This window comes from Bufo gargarizans, chromosome 2 (assembly GCF_014858855.1).
Source record: "Bufo gargarizans isolate SCDJY-AF-19 chromosome 2, ASM1485885v1, whole genome shotgun sequence".
Classification (NCBI taxonomy): domain Eukaryota; kingdom Metazoa; phylum Chordata; class Amphibia; order Anura; family Bufonidae; genus Bufo; species Bufo gargarizans.
Window position 1 is genome coordinate 714,510,450 of NC_058081.1, and position 23,628 is coordinate 714,534,077.

General features: G+C 46.1%; 1 protein-coding gene across 1 annotated transcript; it reads left to right on the top strand.

Moving 5' to 3' along the window:
* Positions 1 to 297: 297 nt before the first annotated feature.
* RBM42 (RNA binding motif protein 42) lies at positions 298 to 11,354 on the top strand. The gene is made up of 10 exons (XM_044278668.1): positions 298 to 439; positions 1,928 to 2,078; positions 2,201 to 2,288; positions 2,966 to 3,097; positions 3,175 to 3,299; positions 4,999 to 5,124; positions 5,215 to 5,319; positions 5,397 to 5,517; positions 7,630 to 7,824; positions 10,538 to 11,354. Exons 1-10 carry the CDS (start codon positions 384 to 386, stop codon positions 10,648 to 10,650), a joined length of 1,212 nt encoding a protein of 403 aa, XP_044134603.1. The 5' UTR covers positions 298 to 383; the 3' UTR covers positions 10,651 to 11,354.
* Positions 11,355 to 23,628: the final 12,274 nt, after the last annotated feature.

The window sequence follows — 23,628 nt, forward strand, 5'->3', positions numbered from 1 at the left end:
TCACGTCTCATTTCTCCAGAGAAAGGTATAAAAGCGGGACTCGGATTGGTTGCCACGGGCTGCAAGGTTTTCCTGAAAGCTGTATTCCTATTGGTTGCTCTGGGCGGCATTGACTGATAGTACAAAATACATGCTATGTACATTCTCAGTCCTAGGCGCCGCCATCTGCAAGTGTATTTTCACGCAGGCAGATAAAAACGTTTGTCCTTACTTTTCCCCAAAGCAAAATGGCGGCGCTTTGCTGCTCACGTCGCGCGGTATGGATGCGTACGGCGCGCCTTAGACGGGAAACGGAAGTGACGTAGAAAGGCCGCGCCGCGGAGATTCCTGTGTGTGTGTTGGAGGGTCGTTGGGCGACTGCTTCTTGCCTGTGAAGCGGCATCATGGCGGGGAAGAGCGGGGAAGATAAGATGAAGGAGATGGAGGCGGAGATGGCGCTGTAAGTGATGTGCTGAGGGGGGGGACAGGTTGTGCTGGGACTTCTAGTTCTCCAGTCATCTGGGAGGCCTCAGTATATGTATTTCACCTGTTTAACGGCAACCCCTTTTATGCTTTACATAATAGAAGGGGTTGTGGATGCTTTTCTCCCTTACAGAGCATCTGTCAGCAGTTTTGTACCTATGACACTGGCTGACCTGTTACATGTGCACTTGGCAGCTGAAGGCATCTGTGTTGGTCCCATGTTCCTATGTGTCTGCGTTGCTGAGAAACATGATGTTTTATTATATGCAAATGAGCCTCTAGGAGCAACGGGGGTGTTACCATTGCACCAAGAGGCTCTGCTCTCTCTGCAACTGCTGCGCCCTCTGGACTTTGATTGACAGGACCAGGCAGTGTAAACGTCATCACCCCTGGTCCTGTCAAAGTGCAGCAGTTGCAGAGAGTGCAGAGCCTCTAGGTGTAATGGTAACGCCCCCGTTGCTCCTAGAGGCTCATTTGCATATAGTAGAACATCATTTCTCTCAGCAATGCGGGCACATGTGAACATGGGAACAACACAGGTGCCACATGTAACAGGTCAGTCAGTGTCATAGGGACAAAACTGCTGACAGATTCCCTTTTTTGCAGAGTAAGTTACTCCGTCTGATCGCTGGGGTTCCCAGTAAGCGGGGGGGGGAGCGGGGTCGTCCTGTGTTGCCCCATGTGGATGAGGCAGCCGTTGAGCATGTACACCGGGCTGCACTCATCTCTGTTGGACTGACAGCGACAACTTGTACATTCATTAGGTCCATGAACAGGTACGTCATTGCGTGCCAGGGGATGTATGGAGCGCGCCTCTGCAGTGAGCCCCCTCCATACGCACGATCTGCCGGCTGTATGCTACAGCCAGCATCCGGCCGCAATGACAGGAAACGGCGGCCGCGCCGCCCCCTGCCATTTAACCTCTCAGGTGCCGCGATCAAGGCTGATCGCGGCACCTGTGAAGTGATGCGCCTCCATCTTCCTTCCGATCGGTTGCCATTGCAGCCTGGACGCTGCTGAAAAAAAAACAAAAAAACACCAATATATTAAGTTTGAATCGGCACACTTTCCCAATTTTACATATAACAATACATAAACAATAAAAAAATAAACATATTGGGTATCGCCGCGTCTAAACTATTAAAATATTTTTTTTTAATTCTTGTGTGGTGAACGCAGTAACGAATAACGGTGATCAAAATGTTGTGTATACTACAAAAATGGCATCAATGAAAACTACAGTTCGTTATGCCAAAACTAAAGGCGGAGTAAGACAGACTGGTAGAGACTGTGAGCCCCATGGGGGACAGTGTGATGCTAATGTCTGTAAAGCGCTGCAGGATATGTCGGCACTATAATAAATAAGGGCCTGCTATGTATGTGTATGTATAAGTCAGTCTATCTATCGGATCAGAATGGTGATGTGGAAGTCCTCACCTCCATGTTTCTTTTCTGTGTTTTTCAGGTTTGAGAAGGAGGTCTTGGGCGCCCCTGTAGCTCTGCATCCTGGAGAAGCAGTTCCGCTCCCTGTTCCGCTACCCATCCCTGCTGTCCCTTTACCCATCCCTGCTGTCCCTTTAATACGTCCTATTATAGCTACAAACACCTACAGCCAGGTGAGTGCTCGTTTTCAATTCAAGGCCAGAGCTGCACTACCAGTTAGGTGGAGCTAGCTATTCCTTTCGGTGTCTGACACAACTATTGGGATATTCCAGTTGTCATTTTTCTCCCGTTACAGATACAGCAGAGTCTAGAGGCACGAGCAGCTGCTGCAGCAAGCGTGGTGACTCCTTTAATGGTTCCCCCTGTCCCATTTGTTGGACCAGGTTAGTGGTGGTTTTATTACTTATCCAGTTCTGATAACTTACATCCTGTTTTATACTCCAGAGCTGGACTCGCTATTCTGCAAGCTTCAGAACTGATATCTTCCTGCTTGATCAGTGTCTGCACAGAGCTTTCTGTGTTGATTTGCCTTCCGAGTGCTGTACAGCCATCTGGTAGAGGGTATAACTGAATTAACAGCCAGCAGAATTGCAATTGAAGGTCTGGAGTGTAATACAATATAAGATAGGTATTTACCATCTAGGACATTGATGGCATATTGCTAGAATAGACCACCAATGTCAAACAGGTGCGGGTCCCACGTCGGCTATTCCTGGCAGTCCTATAGGGGTAAATGGAGAGTTGGCCGCACATGTGCGGTGTGCTCTGTCCTTCACATCGGGGGCCCTGAAGTGGAACCCACACCTATCTGCCATTGATGGCATAACCTAGCGATATGCCATCAGTGTCCCAGATAAACTCTAACAAGAGGTTTTGGAGTGGTCAGACATTATGTAGAGGGCCATCGGTTTAGGCGATCCCTCCGTGTTGTGGGTTAGCCGTTTGCATGTCGTCCTGTACTGGAAGAGTCTTTCTGCTGCAGCTAATAGAAGAAGTGACTCTCTTCTCACTTTTCTAACATCGCTCTGAATATATAATTGTTTGTATTTCTGCCTAACAGCAATCCCACCTCCAAGACCCCCACTTATGAGGCCCAGTTTCATCCCCCATGCACTGCAGAGACCATCAGAACCCCACATTGTGATGCCCCGGCCGTCATTCATCCCGCATGTCCTGCAGCAGCATCGATCCAGTAAGTCACTCACTTCATTGCTTGTGAAACATCTGGTATATTCTGGTTTCTAATGTAACTTCCTTTTTTGTCGTCAGTGGGTCCCCGGCACCCTGGCATGCCTCCCCCACAGCCTCTGATGGCACATCCGATGCATGGTCCTCCACCGCCACTCATGAGCCATATGCCTCCTCCCCCTATGAACATGAGAACCGGCCCGCCGGTGAGTCCTGCTGCTGTCGGCTGAGCATTTACAGCAGCGTACACTGACATTATATAATTTTTCTTTTCATTTTCTTGCAGAGATTTTATCATGGTTTATACTCCAGTCACTTCCAGAGCTTTCAGCAGTACAGTATAGGAAGATTTCAGTTAGAGGTGTTTTATTTCCTAGTGATGGCCGGTAGAATTATAAATGAAGCTCTGGCTGTGACTGAAGTAGAAGACTATGTATCCCTCTGTTCAGTAAAATAGAAGCAATGATTACCGTGTCACAGGATGACACGGTATTATAGTTATTCATAATGCTGTGTGTCGCTGCTCGACCTTGCATCTACAGAACTATACCGACGGCATTATCTCAGTGTAGTTCAGTAGATGCAAGGTTGGACGTAGACCAATTTCGTACGCCAGTCTATGGTAAATCCACACCCTGCCAGAGGCTGTGCCTAAATTTTGATAAATTAAGCGCAGCCTTCGGCAGTTCGTGCGTCTGAACCGAAAACTGGTGTAAAAGAAGATAAATGTGGTGAGGCCACTGTCCCCTCCCCATTCCTTACCATGCCCCTTTTTCCGGAAAGCTTTGAAGATGGTAGTGAAACGCCACTTGTAACTTTTTCACGCCACAAAACTGTTGAAAATATATGTTAAGTTTGGCCCTATATTTACAGTCGCCAGAGGGGGGCGGTGATAGACTAGGGCAGTGATGGGCAAACTGCGGCTCTCCAGCTGTTGTAAAACTACAAATCCCATCATGCCCTGCTGTAGGCTGATAGCTGTAGACAGTCTGGGCATGCTGGTAGTTGTAGTTTTACAACAGCTGGAGAGCCTCAGTTTGCCCATCACTGGACTAGGGGATTCACTGGCCACATTTACAGCTATCAGGGGAAGGAGATTGGGTACGATATTTATAGCTGCCAGAGGGGGAAGGAGACAGACTAGGGGATATCCTGAGGACTATATTTACAGTCACCAGAGGTAAATGAGACTAAATAGTGACCTGCTAAGTGCTATATTTACAGCTGTGCTATGGGGAAGAAGACAGATGAGGGAAGTTTTACAGCTACCAGTGGAAAAGACTGACTGGTGGGGTGTGGAGCAGGGGGAGTAAAAGATACATAGAGTATATGCAAGGCATTTTGGGAGTTGTAGGCAGAAACCGGAAATGGGTCGTCTTCCACTGCCCAGCAGCCCAACCACAATAGCACAGATTGGCAGGGGTGCTGGGGGGAGGAAGAAAGATGAAAAATTGCTTTTTTGGGAGGTAGAAATAGTGCAAAATAGTTTAAAATACCAGATGATGGCCTTTTGGTTTATGGGATAATCCCTTCAATATAAGGGCTCGTTCGCACGAATGTATTTTGCATTCCGTATACGGGCCGTTTTCTGCATTGCGTATACGGAACCATTTATTTCAGTGGGTCCGCAAAAGATGCAGACAGCACTCTGTGTGCTGTCCGCATCCGTTGCTCCGTTCCGTGGCCCTGCAAAAAAAAATATAGCATGTCATATTCTTGTCCGTTTTGCGGACAAGAATAGATATTTCTATAATAGGCCTCCTGTTCCGCAAATTGCGAAAGGCACACGGGCGCCATATGTGTTTTGCGACTCTGCCATTTGCGGATCACAAAAAAACGGCTCGGTCATGTGAATGAGCCCTAAGGCATACAATTTAAAATGTGTTGTTTTTTATGTAATTGCAGCCAGCCCCCGTCGGTCCCATGCCGCCCCCTCCTCGCCCTGTTGTACAGTCATCTCCTAAAATGAACCCCACAGTGATTCAGGCGGCACCCACAGTCTACACAGCACCACCTGTAAGGAAGATAGAGGTGGGTACCCATGTTATTCACCTCCATTTCACACTCCTTTCCTCCACTGCTCCAGTAAAGGCTTAATCATGTCACTCATGTTGTCTTCAGGAGGAAATCCCAGAGACGCCGGCCCCGGCGGACGATAAGGACCTAAGTTACGAAGAAGCAGTGATCGGTCCCAGCATGCCGGAGATAGAGCCCATACAGCCTGAGGTCTGTTCCCACGAATGCTGCAGATGATGGGGTCTGTAGTCCTGGCAGTCTGTCATTTACAGTCCATTATTTTATAGATCGTCCTGGAGCCTGTGCAGGAAGACAAAAAGAAAATGAAGCCGGAGAAACTGAAGCGCTGTATCCGTACCGCAGCCGGGACGACCTGGGAAGATCAAAGTCTCCTGGAGTGGGATACTGGTGAGGACCTTGTAGTTGTCACTGCCGATGGCAGGAGAGACTCGTGAAGTCCGAGGTTGTTAGTCACTTCTGAGAAAGCCAAGTGACATCCTGTGGGCTGGCATCATAAGTCCCACAGAGGTCGTCACACAGCTTTGCCAAAGTCTGTTCAGGAGTGTAGGAAAGCTCGGTGATGATCCCCTCATGGGAGCTCTAATGTTGGCATAGATTAGTCGTCTCTGTGTATGGAATAATTTGGGTCTTGAGCTGTATGGATGAAATACCATATCATGTCACCTGGTGGCGCTGCTGTACTTGTAATATTACTAGTAGACTTATCAGGTAATCTCTTCTAAAAGGGCAGTTCCATCTCTGAGATGGACTCAGCAGTGTGAATATCAGGAGGATTCTCCAGGACAGCCATGGAGTTCAGTGCATACAGACCTGTGGGGAGGGGGTGTATAATCAACCACAGACACCTCATACAGCTGTGTGGGACCTGATTAAAGGGGGTTATCCAACACCTATAATGACCCCTTCCCAATGCCTAGGCCCCTCATATAGGTTATACTTATCGCTTCTGATCCATGCTGCACCTGCCTGTTGTGTGGATCAAAACATCTGGCGATTGGGGTGGAGGGTTCAGGTAATAAAAGGCTGCGACGGGGACGAACCTCCTTAGCATCATGGGTCTGGTCTAATTAGGCTCCAGGCTCTTCCTGTATCACGTGACGTACATTGTCAGTAGTATAAATATGCGGCAGAATATTTTTTGCAATTAGATGTGTTTGGCAGGTAAAATTTTTTATGTTCTATAGTGAGAAGTTGTATCTAGTCTATACAATTCTCACTGAGGGTTTCAAACATATGGTGGGGAAGGAAAGGAAGGGTGGTAGGGGATGGGGGGAACCATGTGGTGGTAGGGGATGGGGGGAATCTCGAATTCCCAGATTGTCAAAGGGTCTGTAAGAAAATGGAAAGCAAATTATAAATACTCATATATTAATAAAAAAAATCACATTCATGATTTGGTCCATTAGGTGTAAGTGTCCCCAATCTGTGAATCCAGAATGCAAATTTCTGATGCCACCTCTCCTGGGATGATCCATTTGCTCTAATAACTGGACTCGCAATTGGGATATCTGATGCCTCGTCTCCAAAAAGTGATGAGGTACAGGTAACATCGTATGACCCGAGCGTATGGTCGATTAATGCTCATACGGTCCCGGACATACGCTATACCACATGGGCATTTCAGTACATAAACTACGAAACTTGAATCGCAGGTAAAAAAGTCTTTGATGGGGAAGTGATGTCCCGTGTCTGGGTCACATATTCCCCTTTAATGACACTGGAGCACTGTGCAAATGTGCCGTACATTGTCCACCTGATCCAGGCCTGGCTACCACTCGCGATGTAAAGATTGATGCGCCTGTGCAGACTTAACGTGGTTGTCTGCGTTCAGAGCTGAATCCGGACATATACCCTTCTTCCCCCACTCAGCCCCTCTGACAGAAGCATCGGAGCATTTCATGCTAAATCGCGCAGGGCCAGGGCTTCGTCTGGACATCAGATGACGTACCGGAACTCCATGGGTACACTAGGCAGAGGCTTCCTCCTAGCAGTTAGCCCGGTGATGTTGCCTACACTAATGGCCGGGCTTTAGCACAGGCTAAAGCCCGCCCGTCGGTGCCGGTGACGTTACCGACAACACTGCTAGGCAGAAGCCTCCGCCTAGCAGTGTAATAATATACACAAACAGCGATACAGCACAGGGCAAGGGGGAGCATTGGAGCATGAAATGCTTCGATGCTTATGTCAGAGGGGCTGAAGAAGTGGATATGTGTCTGTGTTCAGCTCTGAACCCGGACAACCCCTTTAAAGGGCTTGTCGCAGCACTTTACTTGCCTATGTCAGTCTGTTGTGTAGACCTTGAATGGAGTCGTTCCTTTCAAAATGGGAGTCACGGAACCCTATTCTCATGATCAGTGAGAGATCAGACACCCATCCTTTGATTGTCGGACACTGATGGCTTTAGCTACTTGGTGATATGTTGTGATTTGCGGCCTATTATATCGTCCTCTGGCTATGTGAGGCATCGGTAATCACTGTCTTATGTCTTAAATGCAACAGATGACTTCAGGATATTTTGCGGTGACCTGGGAAATGAAGTGAATGATGACATCCTGGCCCGAGCGTTCAGCCGCTATCCCTCCTTCCTGAAGGCCAAAGTCATTAGAGACAAGCGCACGGGCAAAACGAAAGGTTATGGTTTTGTGAGCTTCAAAGACCCCAATGATTACGTGCGGGCGATGAGGGAGATGAACGGTGAGTGGAGAGGGGTTTGTTTCCTTACAAGTGGCTGGGGTATTCATGGGGGGCAGCAGCACACACCATTTACTTTAAGGCACACTGCCGCTTGGTGCGGATCCGTCATGGATCTGCACAGACTGATCCGCACCGATAATACAACCGCATGCATCCGTTCAGAACGTATCCGTTTGTATTATCTTTAACATCGCCAAAATGGATCCGTCTTGAACACCATTGAAAGTCAATGGAGGACGGATCCGTTTTGTATTGTGCCAGAGAAAACGGATCCGTCCCCATTGACTTACATTGTGTGTCAGGACGGATCAGTTTGGCTCAGTTTCGTCAGACGGACACCGAAACGCTGCAGGCGGCCTTCAGAGCGGAATGGAGGCAAACTGATTCCATTCAGAATGCATTAGGGCAAAACTGATCCTTTTTGGACCGCTTGTGGGAGCCCCAAATGGATCTCACTAACGGAACCCAAAACGCCAGTGTGAAAGTAGCCTAAAGGTGTTTTTTTTTCTGAGGATAGGTCATTAATATCAGATTGGTTAGCAAAGAGATCAATAGTCCTAAGAGACACATTGGTAACATGGAAATAAATCCAAATAATTTACAAACTACCGTATCTCTTATCTAAACACATGCCGCTATGGAACCACATAGAATCTACTCCCGGAAAAGACAGCAGATTATTTAAAAAATGGAAAGAAGGGGGAATCCGCACAGCGGGTCAACTAATGCATGAATCTGACAAAAGACGGCTTACAGAAAAAGAGCTAATAATGAAATGTAACCTAAAAAATAACCAGTTCCTCACCTCCGCACAAATAGCCTCTTCTTCAATCTAGATTAAAGAACTAAAGATAAGAACTAACAACATTTCTATTCACATTGCACATATCCAAAAACTTTTTAAGACATGGACCCTTCAGCTTTCAGATCAAAGCATACAAAAAAATATATTAGGATGGTCAAAGGTCGGAAAATGTACATACAGCGAAAGATGGAAAGAAACCTTCTTCAAAATAATACTCAAAGCATATCTAGGATTTAACATTCCAAGAAATTATAAAAGAATAACAAACTGTCTTAAAGGGAACCTGTCACCAGTTTGATGCTGTCCTAACTAAGGGCAACATAAACAAGTGACTGATTCTCTTAGGCGAGTTTTCCCGCGCGGGTGCAATGCGTGAGGTGAACGCATTGCACCCGCACTCAATCCGGACTTATTCATTTCTATGGGGCTGTTTACATGAGCGGTGATTTTCACTCATCACTTGTGCGTTGCGTGAAAATCGCAGCATGCTCTATATTCTGCGTTTTTCACACAACGCAGGCCCCATAGAAGTGAATGGGGCCTCGTGAAAATCGCAAGCAAGTGCTGAATCGATGCGATTTTCACGCCCGGTTGCTAGGAGATGATTGGGATGGGGACCCGATCATTATTATTTTCCCTTATAACATGGTTATAAGGGAAAATAATAGCATTCTTAATACAGAATGCATAGTACAATAGGGCTGGAGGGGTTAGGGTTAAAAAAATATATAACTCGCCCTAATCCACTTGATCGCGCAGCCGGCATCTCTTCTGTCGTCGTCTTTGCTGTGCACAGGAATAGGACCTTTGATGATGTCACTGCACTCATCACATGGTCCGTCACATGATCCATCACCGTGGTAAAAGATCATGTGATGGACCATGTGAGGAGCGCAGTGACATCATCAAGGGTCCTATTCCTCAAAGATGAAGACAGAAGAGATGCCGGCTGCGCGAATAATTTTTTTAACCCCTCCAGCCCTATTGTACTAAGCATTCTGTATTAAGAATGCTATTATTTTCCCTTATAACCATGTTATAAGGGAAAATAATAAAATCTACACATCACCTAACCCGAACTTCTGTGAAGAAGTCTGGGTTCAGGTCTGGGTACTAAACATGCCGATTTTTCTCGCACGCGTGCAAAACGCAGTACAATGTTTTGCACCCGCGTGGAAAAAACGCAAACATGGAACACAATCGCAGTGAAAACTGACTTGTTTTAGTGTCAAAATCGCACCATTTTCCCTGAACGCATCCGGCCCCAATCCGCAACGCCCGTGTGAAAGGGGCCTTAGTAAAATGCTGGGTCACTTTCTTTAAATGACCCAGTCAATCTGCCAACATCTTGTATTGAATGAGTCCGAAATATTCATGAGCTCCTGTCTCACTGAGCAGCATCCATTAGTGACAGTAATGCTGATGTCAGCGGTGTGTCACTCATCAGCTAAAAGTAAGCGGTTGCCGAGAACAAGCATCATAATCATTGCAGCCGAGGGCTTGAAAAGAGTCAAATCTACCTGAGAAGAGTCCTGGTTATTATAATCTCCTGCTCTCTCACCCATCTGCTGATGATTGGCAGTTCTCTCCTAGAGAGAAAGGGAGAAAACTAGGTAGAAGACTGTCAGCCATCAGCAGGTGGGCAGGAGAGCAGGAAGTCATGAATAACCAGGACTCTTCTCGGGTGGTTGTGGCTCTTCTCCAGGCCCGGTCTGCAATGATTGTGATGTTGGTTCTCGGCAACCACTTACTTTTAACTAATAAATGACAGACCTCTGAAATCAACTCGCCTGTCTCTACCTAATTCTGCCGTTAGTACGGGCAGCACAGAGTGGATGACAGGTTCCCTTTAAAGAGGCCTGCTCTGGTGGTAGATCCTCATTGGCTGACATATGTCATTTTCTGCAGGTAAATATGTCGGCTCTCGACCCATTAAGCTGAGGAAGAGCATGTGGAAGGACCGCAACATGGATATTGTCCGCAAGAAGCAGCGGGAAAAGAAGAAGCTTGGCCTCAGATAACAATAGACACGTGAACTGCTGAACAGATAAGACCGTTCCTGCATCTATCCTCCAAGTGCGGACATCAGACCCGTACACACGGTTCCCTTTACCCAAACAACCATTGACAAGTCCCGTGTTGTTTTCTTAATGGTCGATCTTGGTGGATACCTTTTTCCGGCTTAGTCCATACAACTGTAGGAACAGTCAGAGCTTGGTTTTTCCTAATGTTTTTACTGAATTTGTCCAGTATTGCAGCCGTAGATCATCGGCACTACCACTAGTGGCCAGCAGGTGGAGCTATATACTTGTACAGAAATTACACATTGGCCCCTTCACACTGAATTTAATTGTAAGTCTTCATTATAGGAGTTTTCTGACTATTTGTAACCTATCCTCTAGATAGGTCATCAGCATCTGATCAGTAGAGGTCTGAAGCCCAGGACTCCGGTGATCAGCTGTTTGAGAAGGCCCTGGAGCTTGCCCCCGGCATTCTCGCTGCTTACCCTAGGCGAGTGATATCACAACAGTCCATGTGACCTAGGCGCAGCTCAGCACCAGTTGGATGACCCCTTAAAATATTACTTGCCTCTATTCACAATATAGATGTACATTAGAGTTTGTTTTTTTTCCTTTACATCATTGGTCTTTGTGTGTCAGGTGCTGTGGACTGTACAGTGTAAATAAAATAACTTACTTTTTTCTTTTTCTTACTTACATTTTTTTCCTCCACATGTGTTATTTGGAGATGGCATGTACTGAACCCCATAGCGGTCTCCCCCTGTGTACAGTCCTTCACTTTTTATGTCTGAGCTGCAACACTGCACCCTACAACATGGTGGCCACACTGCACCCTACAACATGGCGTCATCTTTTTGCAGTTTATCGGATTGCATACACTCCTGCCACATTGCACCCCTTAACTGCACCCTTCGATTGAGATCTCTCTTATCACAATGCACCCCATAGTCGCACCCTGTGATGATATACTCTGGTATCACACTGCACCCCTATAACTAGTGAAGTTATCACTTCCATCACACTGCACCCCCCATAATAACCTGTAAATTGATACTTTTTTGCCACACTGCAATATCTAATATATAAGAGGGTGGTCTTCTATCACACAGAACCCCATAACTACACCCTGTGATAGGAGATTCTATCACAGTGTACCCCATAACTATACCATGTGATGGGAGGTTCTATCACACCGTACCCCATAACTACACCCTGTGATGGGAGGTTCTATTACACCGTACCCCATAACTACACTTTGTGATGGAAAAGTTCTATAACAATGTGTCCTATAACTACACCCTGTGATGGGAGGTTCTGTCACACTGTGTCCCATAACTACACCCTGTGATGGGAGGTTCTATCACACTGTACCCCCTAACTACACCCTGTGATGGGAGGTTCTGTCACACTGTGTCCCATAACTACACCCTGTGATGGGAGGTTCTATCACACTGTACCCCCTAACTACACCCTGTGATGGGAGGTTCTATCACACTGTACCCCCTAACTACACCCTGTTATGGGAGGTTCTATCACATTGTACCCCCTAACTACACCCTGTGATGGGAGGTTCTATCACTGTGTTCCATAACTACACCCTGTGATGGGAGGTTCTATCACACTGTACCTCCTAACTACACCCTGTTATGGGAGGTTCTATCACATTGTACCCCCTAACTACACCCTGTTATGGGAGGTTCTATCACATTGTACCCCCTAACTACACCCTGTGATGGGAGGTTCTGTCACACTGCACATTGTACCCCCTAACTACACCCTGTGATGGGAGGTTCTGTCACACTGTGTTCCATAACTACACCCTGTTATGGGAGGTTCTATCACACTGTACCCCCTAACTACACCCTGTGATGGGAGGTTCTGTCACACTGTGTTCCATAACTACACCCTGTGATGGGAGGTTCTGTCACATTGTACCCCCTGACTACACCCTGTTATTGGCGGTAGAGATGAGCGAAGCGAGCTTCGGATGCTTTATCTGAAGTCGCTTTGTTCATAACTTCAGATTAATACTGTAACATCCGAAGCTCGCTTCACCCATCTCTCATTGGCGGTTTTATCACACTGTATCCCCTAATATATATATAAAAGGGTAGTCTATCACACTGTATCCCCTAATATATATAAAAGGGTAGTCTATCACACTGTACCCCATAACGATCTCCTATTGGAGATTCAGTCACTCTACACTCTATGAAAGTACGCGATCTTCTTCCACTGTACCCCCATACCTAGCCCTTCTGTCAGTGAGCTGTATCATACCGCACCCCTATAGATATTCCCTGTGAAAATATACTCTTCTACACCACTACCCCTCCATTCACACCAGGGGACTCGGGCAGCCCACGTTTGGTGGGGGTCCCACTGTTTGTACCATCAGCAATCTTCTATTTATCCGAAATCCTGTGTATACATGATAAATGTTTGCGGTCTGGCCCTTTAACTCGGTGCCCCCTATGCACAGGGCATTGCAGGAGCCTTTTCTGTCCATTGTCCTGTTTCCTGATAAACAGGAAGGCAGCTGTGAGCATGGTGTCTGCAGGATGTGCATTATGTCCTAGAGGGCACGAGATCACACAGGATATGGGGGTGTCACATCTCCGTCACTCATCTGTCGGTAGGGGTCCCCTAGGTATCATGTTGTGATGCATATGACCCAGTATATAGGGTAACCCCCCCCCATGTACATTAAGCAGGGATTTTTTTTTTTTTTTTTTTTTTTTTTTTTTTTTTTTTTTGCTGTTACTGCTGCGTTTTGCAGAATGACCTTCAGCCTGTTGCTTGGGTTGACTATAGGGGGCGTCCTGTGTATGTTTACTCTGCCCATAGGAGGGGCCCCGACTACTCTGCTCCTCCCCCTCATTTCATGGGCCCCATAGCAGCTGCATGGACTCACACTGTGGGATAAGACGCTCATGTGCCAGGTATATTATTCTGGATCTTAAAATCTCAAATATCTGAAAAATGCCTAAAACTAAGTAGGGGCTTAAGGCCTCATGCACACGACCGTATGTATTTTGTGGTCCGCAAAAACGGATCCGCAAAAAATAAGGATGACATCCGTGTGCATTCCGTATTTTGCGGAACGGAATATCTGGCCCCTGATAGAACAGTTTTATCCTTGTCCGTAATGCGGACAATAATAGGACGTTATATTTTTTTTGTGGAACAGAAATGGAATGCACACGGAGTACATTCCGTTTTTTTTTTTTTTTTTTGCGGACCCTTTGAAATGAATGGTTACGTATACGGTCTGAAAAAAACAAAACTGAACGGACACGGAATGAAAATACGTTTGTGTGCATGAGGCCTAAGGGCTCGTTCACACGAACGTGTGAAGCCCGTGCTGTGGACGGCAAATTGCGGTCCGCAAAGCACGGGCACCGTCCGTGGGGCAGGCGCATGGGGATCCCAGACCCATTCACTTGAATGGGTCAGCGATCCTTATGTTCCGCAAAAAGATAGAGCAAGTTCTATCTTTGTGTGGTGCGGAAGCACGGAATGGAACCCCAGAAAGCACTCCGTAGTGTTCCGTTTCGCACCATTCTGCATCTTCGGATTTGTGGACCCTTTGAAATGAATTGGTCCGCATCCGTGATGCAGAATGGCCATGGAACGGTGCCCGTGTATTGCGGATCCGCAAATGCGGTCTGCAATGGGCAGCACACGATAATGGTGAATAAAGTGGATTTATTCCATACAACAGCAAGGACTTGCGACGTTTCGACCGCTCCCGGTCTTTCTCAAGCAATACGGGAATGTGTCATCCGAAAATGTCCTGTTGCTTTTAACCCCTTAGTGACCGGCCTGTTGGGCCTAGCGACCAAGCAGTTTTTTAAAAAACAATTTCACTGTTGCCTTGCAAGAGCTATGCAGTCGTATGAGGGCTTGGTTTTTGTGGTACAAGTTGTAGTTTTTAATGGCACCATTTTGGGGTAAACATAACTTGCTGATTGACTTTTATTAAGGCTAGTTTCACACTAGCGGCAGGGGACTCTGGCAGGCTGTTCCGGCGGGTGAACAGCCTATCTGATCCGTCCTGCCGCTAGTTCACGTGTGCCCCCGGACTGCCGCTCCGTCCCCATTGACTATAATGGGGGTGGAGTTCCGGCAGCGCACGGCGAGAGGCAGCAGGACTAAAAGTACTGCATGCAGTACTTTTTAGTCCGGCTGCCTCTCGCCGCACGCTGCCGAAACTCCTCCACCGCCCTTATTATAGTCAATAGGGATGGAGCGGCAGTCCGGGGGCACACATGAACTAGCCGCAAGACGGATCCGATAGGCTGTTCACCCGCTGGAACAGTCTGCCAGAGTCCCCTGCCGCTAGTGTGAAAGTACCCTAACTCTTTAAAATTTTAGGGAGGATGAGTTTTACGTTGTATATTTTGCTGCATTCATTTTATTTTGCCCTAAATAACATGATATCTTTGATCTCTGGGTCTGTACGATTACAGCGATACCAAATACATATAGGCTTTTATGTTTTACTACTTTTGCTAAATAAAAACCCTTTAAAATATGTTTTGCATCGCCGCATCCCATCACCCATAACTTTTTTATTTTTCTTTCTATGGAGTTGTGTGAGGGCTTGATTTATTGAGTTTTCATCAGCATCATTTTGTTGGTGAGTATCGTTTTTTGATTGATTTATATTCATTTTTTTTTTTTGGGTGGCAAAAAAAATATATAGCAATTCTGGCGCTGGATCTGGATTATTTTTTTTAACAGCATTCACTGTACAGGATAGTTGTATAGTGCGGGTCTTTATGGATGCGGCAATACCAAATATGTGGTGGAGGATTTATTTTTGTAAATCCTTTCTCAAAAGCTTTCTTTTCAATGGAAGAAAAGTGTCATTTTTCTTACCGTAAATTCTCTTTCCTTTAGTCCAAGGCAGCAGCGCCCACGGGGATTTCTAATCCTCCTGAAAGCATAGGACAGGGAGATATCAATTAATCAATTTAAATGCAGATCCTATAAATCTGCCTAACCTAGTCCCTCCTATTGTGGTTTTCTAACTGAACTTCGTCATACAATAACCACTCAAGGTCAGTTTTTGAACATCACTTTATTAGGCGGGTAAGTAGGCGCTGCTGCTTTGGACTAAAGGAAAGAGAATTTACGGTAAGAAGAATTACTCTTTCCTTGTCGTCCTACAGCAGCAGTACCCACGGGGATTTAGCAATACTCTATAACCGCTCTGCCAAAAGCCGTCTCTCCTGCTTGTCTCATATCCAGCCTGTAGTGCTTCATAAACGTATTGGACGAGCTCCAGGACGCTGTTTTACAGATCTGGTCTATGGGGACAGACTTCTTCTCTGCCCATGATGTGGCTATAGTGCGAGTGGAATGAGCCCTAATGGGCTTAGGCACTTCCGAGCCATTCTGCTCATAGCAGACAGTGATAGCCTCTCGTATCCATCTGGCTATTGAAGCTTTCCCCTTCTTTTCTTCCCTGAATGTGATATAAACAGGTGGTCTGTCTTCCTAAACTCTTTTGTCCTTTGGACGTATATATTTTTAATGCTCTGCCTACATCCAGCGAGTGAAGCGTACACTCCTCCTCTGAAGACGGATCCGGGAAGAAAAATTGGCAATTCAATCTGCTGATTTAGATTAGTAAAAGATGGAACTTTCAGTTGAAAAGAAGGTAGAGTCCTCAGCAATACTCTATCCTGAAGGAACATTGTGTAGGGCTCAGCACATACCAAGGCACGGATTTCACTCGCCCACTTGGCTGAAGTGATTGCTACTAAAAAAACAGACCTTCATGGACAAAAATGTCATCTCTGACTCTTGAAGTGGTTCAAAGGGAGCGTTACATAGCTGATCTAGAACTACGAAGAGGTCCCACTTTGGGGATCGGATCGACGACCTGCGGTTTAATCCTTCTTACACCCTTGACAAACCTCTGTATTAGAGTCTCCTGGGATAACTTCTTCCCCAATGAAGCCGATAGGGCTGATATATGGACTTTAACCACTTCAGCCCCGCTAGCTGAAACACCCTTAATGACCAGACCACTTTTTACACTTCGGCACTACACTACTTTCACTGTTTATCGCTCGGTCATGCAACTTACCACCCAAATGAATTTTACCTCCTTTTCTTCTCACTAATAGAGCTTTCATTTGGTGGTATTTCATTGCTGCTGACATTTTTACTTTTTTTGTTATTAATCAAAATTTAATGATTTTTTTGCAAATAAATGAGATTTTTCACTTTCAGCTGTAAAATTTTGCAAAAAAAACGACATCCATATATAAATTTTTCGCTAAATTTATTGTTCTACATGTCTTTGATAAAAAAAATAATGTTTGGGCAAAAAAAAAAAAATGGTTTGGGTAAAAGTTATAGCGTTTACAAACTATGGTACAAAAATGTGAATTTCCGCTTTTTGAAGCAGCTCTGACTTTCTGAGCATCTGTCATGTTTCCTGAGGTTCTACAATGCCCAGACAGTAGAAAAACCCCACAAATGACCCCATTTCGGAAATATCTTGGCAAAAGACAACTTTTCCAATTTTTTTATACAAAGTTGGCATTTGACCAAGATATTTATCTCACCCAGCATGGGTATATGTAAAATGACACCCCAAAACACATTCCTCAACTTCTCCTGAGTACGGCGATACCAGATGTGTGACACTTTTTTGCAGCCTAGGTGGGCAAAGGGGCCCACATTCCAAAGTGCACCTTTCGGATTTCGCAGGCCATTTTTTACACATTTTGATTGCAAAGTACTTCTCACACATTTGGGCCCCTAAATTGCCAGGGCAGTATAACTACGCCACAAGTGACCCCATTTTGGAAAGAAGACACCCCAAGGTATTCCGTGAGGGGCATGGCAAGTTCCTAGAATTTTTTATTTTTTGTCACAAGTTAGTGGAATATGAGACTTTGTAAGAAAAAAAATCATCATTTTCCGCTAACTTGTGACAGAAAATAAAAGATTCTAGGAACTCGCCATGCCCCTCACGGAATACCTTGGGGTGTCTTCTTTCCAAAATGGGGTCACTTGTGGCGTAGTTATACTGCCCTGGCATTCTAGGGGCCCTAATGTGTGGTAAGTAGTTTGAAATCAAAATGTGTAAAAAATGACCTGTGAAATCCTAAAGGTGCTCTTTGGAATATGTGCCCCTTTGCCCACCTTGGCATCAAAAAAGTGTCACACATCTGGTATCGCCGTACTCAGGAGAAGTTGGGGAATGTGTTTTGCGGTGTCATTTTACATATACCCATGCTGGGTGAGAGAAATATCTTGGCAAAAGACAACTTTTCCCATTTTTTTTATACAAAGTTGGCATTTGACCAAGATATTATCTCACCCAGCATGGGTATATGTAAAATGACACCCCAAAACACATTGCCCAACTTCTCCTGAGTACGGCGATACCAGATGTGTGACACTTTTTTTGCAGCCTAGATGCGCAAAGGGGCACATATTCCTTTTAGGAGGGCATTTTTAGACATTTGGATCCCAGACTTCTTCTCACGCTTTTGGGCCCCTAAAAAGCCAGGGCAGTATAAATACCCCACATGTGACCCTATTTTGGAAAGAAGACACCCCAAGGTATTCAATGAGGGGCATGGCGAGTACATAGAATTTTTTTTTTTTGGCAAAAAATAGCGGAAATTGATATTTTTTTTTTTTTGTATTTTCTCACAAAGTCTCCCTTTCCGCTAACTTGGGACAAAAATTTCAATCTTTCATGGACTCAATATGCCCCTCACGGAATACCTTGGGGTGTCTTCTTTCCGAAATGGGGTCACATGTGGGGTATTTATACTGCCCTGGCATTTTAGGGGCCCTAAAGCGTGAGAAGAAGTCTGGAATATAAATGTCTAAAAAATTTTACGCATTTGGATTCCGTGAGGGGTATGGTGCGTCCATGTGAGATTTTATTTTTTGACACAAGTTAGTGGAATATGAGACTTAGTAAGAAAAAACAAAAACAAAAAAAAAACAATTTCTGCTAACTTGGGCCTAAAAAAATGTCTGAATGGAGCCTTACAGGGGGTGATCAATGACAGGGGGTGATCAGGGAGTCTATATGGGTGATCACCCCCCTGTAAGGCTCCATTCAGACATCCGTATGCGTTTTGCGGATCCGATCCATGTATCCGTGGATCCGTAAAAATCATACAGACGTCTGAATGGAGCCTTACAGGGGGGTGATCAATGACAGGGGGTGATCAGGGAATCTATATGGGTGATCACCCCCCTGTCATTGATCACCCCCCTGTAAGGCTCCATTCAGACGTCCGTATGTGTTTTGCGGATCCGATCCATGTATCCGTGGATCCGTAAAAATCATACGGACATCTGAATGGAGCCTTACAGGGGGGTGATCAATGACAGGGGGTGATCAGGGAATCTATATGGGTGATCACCCGCCTGTCATTGATCACCCCCCTGTAAGGCTCCATTCAGACGTCCGTATGTGTTTTGCGGATCCGATCCATGTATCCGTGGATACGTAAAAATCATACGGACGTCTGAACGGAGCCTGACAGGGGGGGTGATCAATGACAGGGGGGGTGATCAATGACAGGGGAGTGATCAGGGAGTCTATATGGGGTGATCAGGGGTTCATAAGGGGTTAATAAGTGACAGGGTGGGTGTAGTGTAGTGTGGTGCTTGGTGCTACTTATTACAGAGCTGCCTGTGTCCTCTGGTGGTCGATCCAAACAAAAGGGACCACCAGAGGACCAGGTAGCAGGTATATTAGACGCTGTTATCAAAACAGCGTCTAATATACCTGTTAGGGGTTAAAAACATCACATCTCCAGCCTGCCAGCGAGCGATCACCGCTGGCAGGCTGGAGATCCACTCGCTTACGTTCAGTTCCTGTGAACGCGCGCGCGTTCACAGGAAGTCTCGGCTCTCGCGAGATGACGCGTATATGCGTCACTGCGCAGAGCTGCCACCTCCGGACTGCAGATCTGCGTTAGGCGGTCCGGAGGCGGTTAATCGTGCTAGGCGTTAAGCCCTTCTCAAACTCCTGCTGCAGGAAATTCAGGATATCCTGGATTGTAAGAGACTGGGATGCTACTCCATTCCTTCCGCACCAAAGATTAAACGCCTTCTTGATTCTTAGGTATACTTTGTTCGTAGAGCGAGCTCTGGATTGTAGCAGGGTTCTTACCACCGCCTCAGACAAGCCCTGTTCAGTTAAAAGGGGACAGTCAACATTTAGGCCTTCAGTTGCAGGTGGCGTAACTGCGGACAACATCTGTCTCCCTGAGTTACTAGGTGCGGAATCTGTGGTAGCTTCCAGAAGGTGTTCTTGCTCATCACCATGAGTGGGGTAAACCATGCCCTTTTGGGCCAGTATGGACAGACTAGGATTGTCGAGACCTGGTCCCGTTTGATCTTCTGCAAGACCTTTGGGATCATAGGGATGGGTGGAAAAATGTAGGCCAATGTGAAGTTCCACAGGACTGAGAGGGCATCCAGCGCCCAGGGGTTGTCCCCCCTGAATAGGCAGCAAAATAGAGGTACTTTTGCAATGTCCGAGTAGTCATGAAATCTATCTGGGGTCGACCCCAACGCCTCATGAGTTGTGGGAGGGGTAAGTCGCGGCTTAGTCTGTTGGCTACTACGTTGTTCTTCCCTCTGACGTGTACAGCTGATGGCTGTTGAATATTGGCCTCCGCCCATACGAAGATCCACTCCACCTCTTTGAGGGGGGAAAAGGATCTGGTACCTCCCTGGCGATTTAGGTATACAACGGTGGTTATGTTATCTGATTTTACTCTTATGGCTTGATCCCGGACCATGGGGTGGAACTGCAATAGGGCATTGTAGACTGCTGAGATTCGAGGACATTAGTCTCTCCACTGGAGTCCAGGTTCCTTTCACCTTCTGCCCCTTCATGTGAGCACCCCAACCTGTGGCCGAAGCATCGGTTGTAATCTCGGTCCATACGGGAAGAGCGAACGTCCTGCCGTTGTTTAAAGCCATCCACCACCTCAGGGAGTCTCTCGTCTCTCTTGAGACTATTGTCATATGATCTAGAGAATTGCTGTCTCGATCCCACTTCTGTAATGTCTCCCACTGTAACTGCCTCGTGTGCCAATTTGCCCACAAAACCTCCTGGCTGGCAGCAGTCATGAGACCGAGCGTCTTCATCATCTGACGAAGGGAAACCGGTCTGGTCTGTTGCTTTGGTGTCCAGAATGAATCCCAGAAATTGTTTCTGTTGGGCTGGTCTGAAACTGGATTTTTCTATATTGACTATCCAGCCTAAAGACTGAATTATATTGAATATTAACTGGAGATGTGAGTTGAGAATCTCCACACTCGACCCCTTCACCAGCCAGTTGTCCAAATATGGGATTTTTGTTATCCCCAGTTCTCTGAGGCCGGCTACCACCGCCGCTATCACCTTTGTAAACGTGAATGGGGCTGACGAAATTCCAAATGGGAGTACCGTAAACTGCAGGTGATGTAGTTCTCCCTCTAAAGAAACTGCAATGTGTAGGAATCATCGGTGACCTGTATAAAAAGGGATGTGCAAATACGCGTCCTTTAGATCTATCGTAGCAAGGTAGTCTCCTGGCTCTATTAGACTTAGTGCGGACAGAATCGTCTCCATACGGAATCTTTTCTTGCGTATGAATTTGTTTAGATACCTTAGAGCTACGATAGTTCTCCACCTCATTTGAGGTTTTGGAACCAGAAATGCTATCAAATATATACCATGAAAGACCTCTCTTTCCTGAACAGGTTCTAGAACGTTCATCTGAATGAACTCTCTTATAGCCTGTTCTACTAGGCCTTGTTTTTGACCTTGTATTTTCTGTGTTCTGACATACCTGTCTGGGGGTCTGGCCTGCAGCTCAATACGATAGTCACTTTTTATGGTATCTATAACCCATAGATCCTTCACCACCTTCTCCCATTCTACATGGAAATGGGTCAGTCTCCCCCATACAGGCATACCTCTGGTGTCAGAACTCCAGCCTCCCCTCCTCTTCCACTGCCTCTTCATCGCAGTGTAGAGGATCCTGTGGAGATACCCCCTCTTAAAATGGATGTCTCTGCTCCGTCTGCTCTTCTGTGTCTCGTTCCTCTATTAGCTGTGCAAAAGGAAGAAAACCACTTCTGAGCAGCATAAGGAAGGGACTTACCCTTTTTATCTGACACGTTTTCCATGAGTGTGTCTAGCTCAGTTCCAAAGAGTCTATTCGGACGGTATTATATGGCACACAGTGTGTTTTTGGAGTGGGCATCTGCCTCACAAGGCTTTATCCATAGGGATCTTCTGCCTGCAGTAGACAACGCCATGGACCGTGCTGCAGACCTCGCTTGTTGTACTGAAACATCACAGAGGAAATCAGAAGCCAGAGCAATCTTTTTAAAAGATAGCAAAATGTCCTCTCTAGGCACACCTTTATCTATGTCCTCCTCCATCTGGAGAAGCCATGATCTAAGGTTCTTAGCGACCGTATAAGAAGCTATTGCTGCTTTTGACTGTCCTGGAGATAGGTCATTATGGGGCATTATCTATCCTTCTAACCATTGGGTCTGTAAAATTAGATCTGTCTTCGCGTGGAACCAACGTGCGCTTGAATAACTTCAAAATAGCCACGTCTACTTTGGGTGGTTCTTCCCACTGTTTTTTTCCCTCTTGAACTATTATACACATGGTTTTAAACCTTTTTGTTGAATATCGATCAGTCCCTTATCTGGCGTTTTTTCCACTCATTGATCATAAGACTCTTCACTTAGGGGTCAACTTTTAAACGCTCTCTATTTTTTTAGGGATACCGTCATTTCCAATTATTTCCGTCTGTACTACACACTCAGGCTCAAGAGATTTAAATAATGTTGACATTCTCTGTAACGGAATACGGAAATAAATTCATCTCTTGATCTCTTTCTTCAGATTCTGAGAAGTTAATCTCGTCTAACTGTATTCCTCAATCATGTCGGACTCTCTGGGTGAAGGATCCATCTTTTCAGAAGTAGCCGCCGGCCTGAACTCTGTCTGAGAAGCTCCTGCTTCATTATCCTTACTAGCTGACTGCTTAAAAAGCTTAAATGCCTCATGTACAAAATCCTTCATCCATAATAGGATGTCTTCCCAGCGGACTTTCTTGCGGTGGAGCTTCGGTGGAGACATTGTTCTACAATAGAGCAGAGCAAGACTTAGTTTAATCTGTTCCATTGTGACCAACCCCTAATAGCTAGACCTAGTCGCCAGCCCATGTCACTAATAGTCTAATAATAAATATATATATATACCCTCTGTATGATGAGGTTAATATCATCCGTCAGTGGTAATAATATGAATATCCACTAGATGGCAGCAGACTACCTGAATACATACAACTCTTGTAAATCAGAACCCCTTGAGAATACAGCATTGAACCCAACTCGACATAAGAGGGAGACCCCCTTATTTAGCGATCTAGGGCTAAGCCCTCTTACCTATTAGAAGCGTGGAGAAATCCCGGCAGAGCGGCGTGAATGACGGACACCAGACTGTTTTTATCCCTCCCCCAGCGAGGCGGCGTATGCGCAGACATACACACGCAACGCCGGCCGGGGAGAGGCGGAACCACCAGAGGGACACGTCAAAGAGTTTGCAAATCTGGAGATGCGGAATGGTGCGGAACAGAACCCTACGGAAGCACTACGGACTGCTTCCGTGGGGTTTCGTCCCATACTTCCGTTCCGCAAAAAGATAGAACATGTCCTATCTTTTTGCAGAACGGCTGGATCGCGGACCTATTAAAGTGAATGGGTCCGCGATCCGCTGCGGTTGCCCCGCGGTTGGTGTTTGTGCATTGCGGCCGGCCGCAGCATGGCCACGGGGCGCACACGTTCGTGTGCAGGAGGCCTAAGGCTGCTAAACACTCTAGCCATACTCTATCCGAACGGAGGGAACATTCTTATAATAGAAAAGTAAAGTGAATACTTCCCAACATCTCCACCTTCACCAGAAGGAAG

Excerpts from the sequence above, each read along its gene's own strand:
- RBM42 (XM_044278668.1), top strand. The coding sequence starts at position 384 with ATGGCGGGGAAGAGCGGGGAAGATAAGATGAAGGAGATGGAGGCGGAG. Across the intron at positions 3,098-3,174 it reads CCTGCAGCAGCATCGATCCA|TGGGTCCCCGGCACCCTGGC; the intron begins GTAAGTCACTCA and ends TTTTGTCGTCAG. Across the intron at positions 3,300-4,998 it reads ACATGAGAACCGGCCCGCCG|CCAGCCCCCGTCGGTCCCAT; the intron begins GTGAGTCCTGCT and ends ATGTAATTGCAG.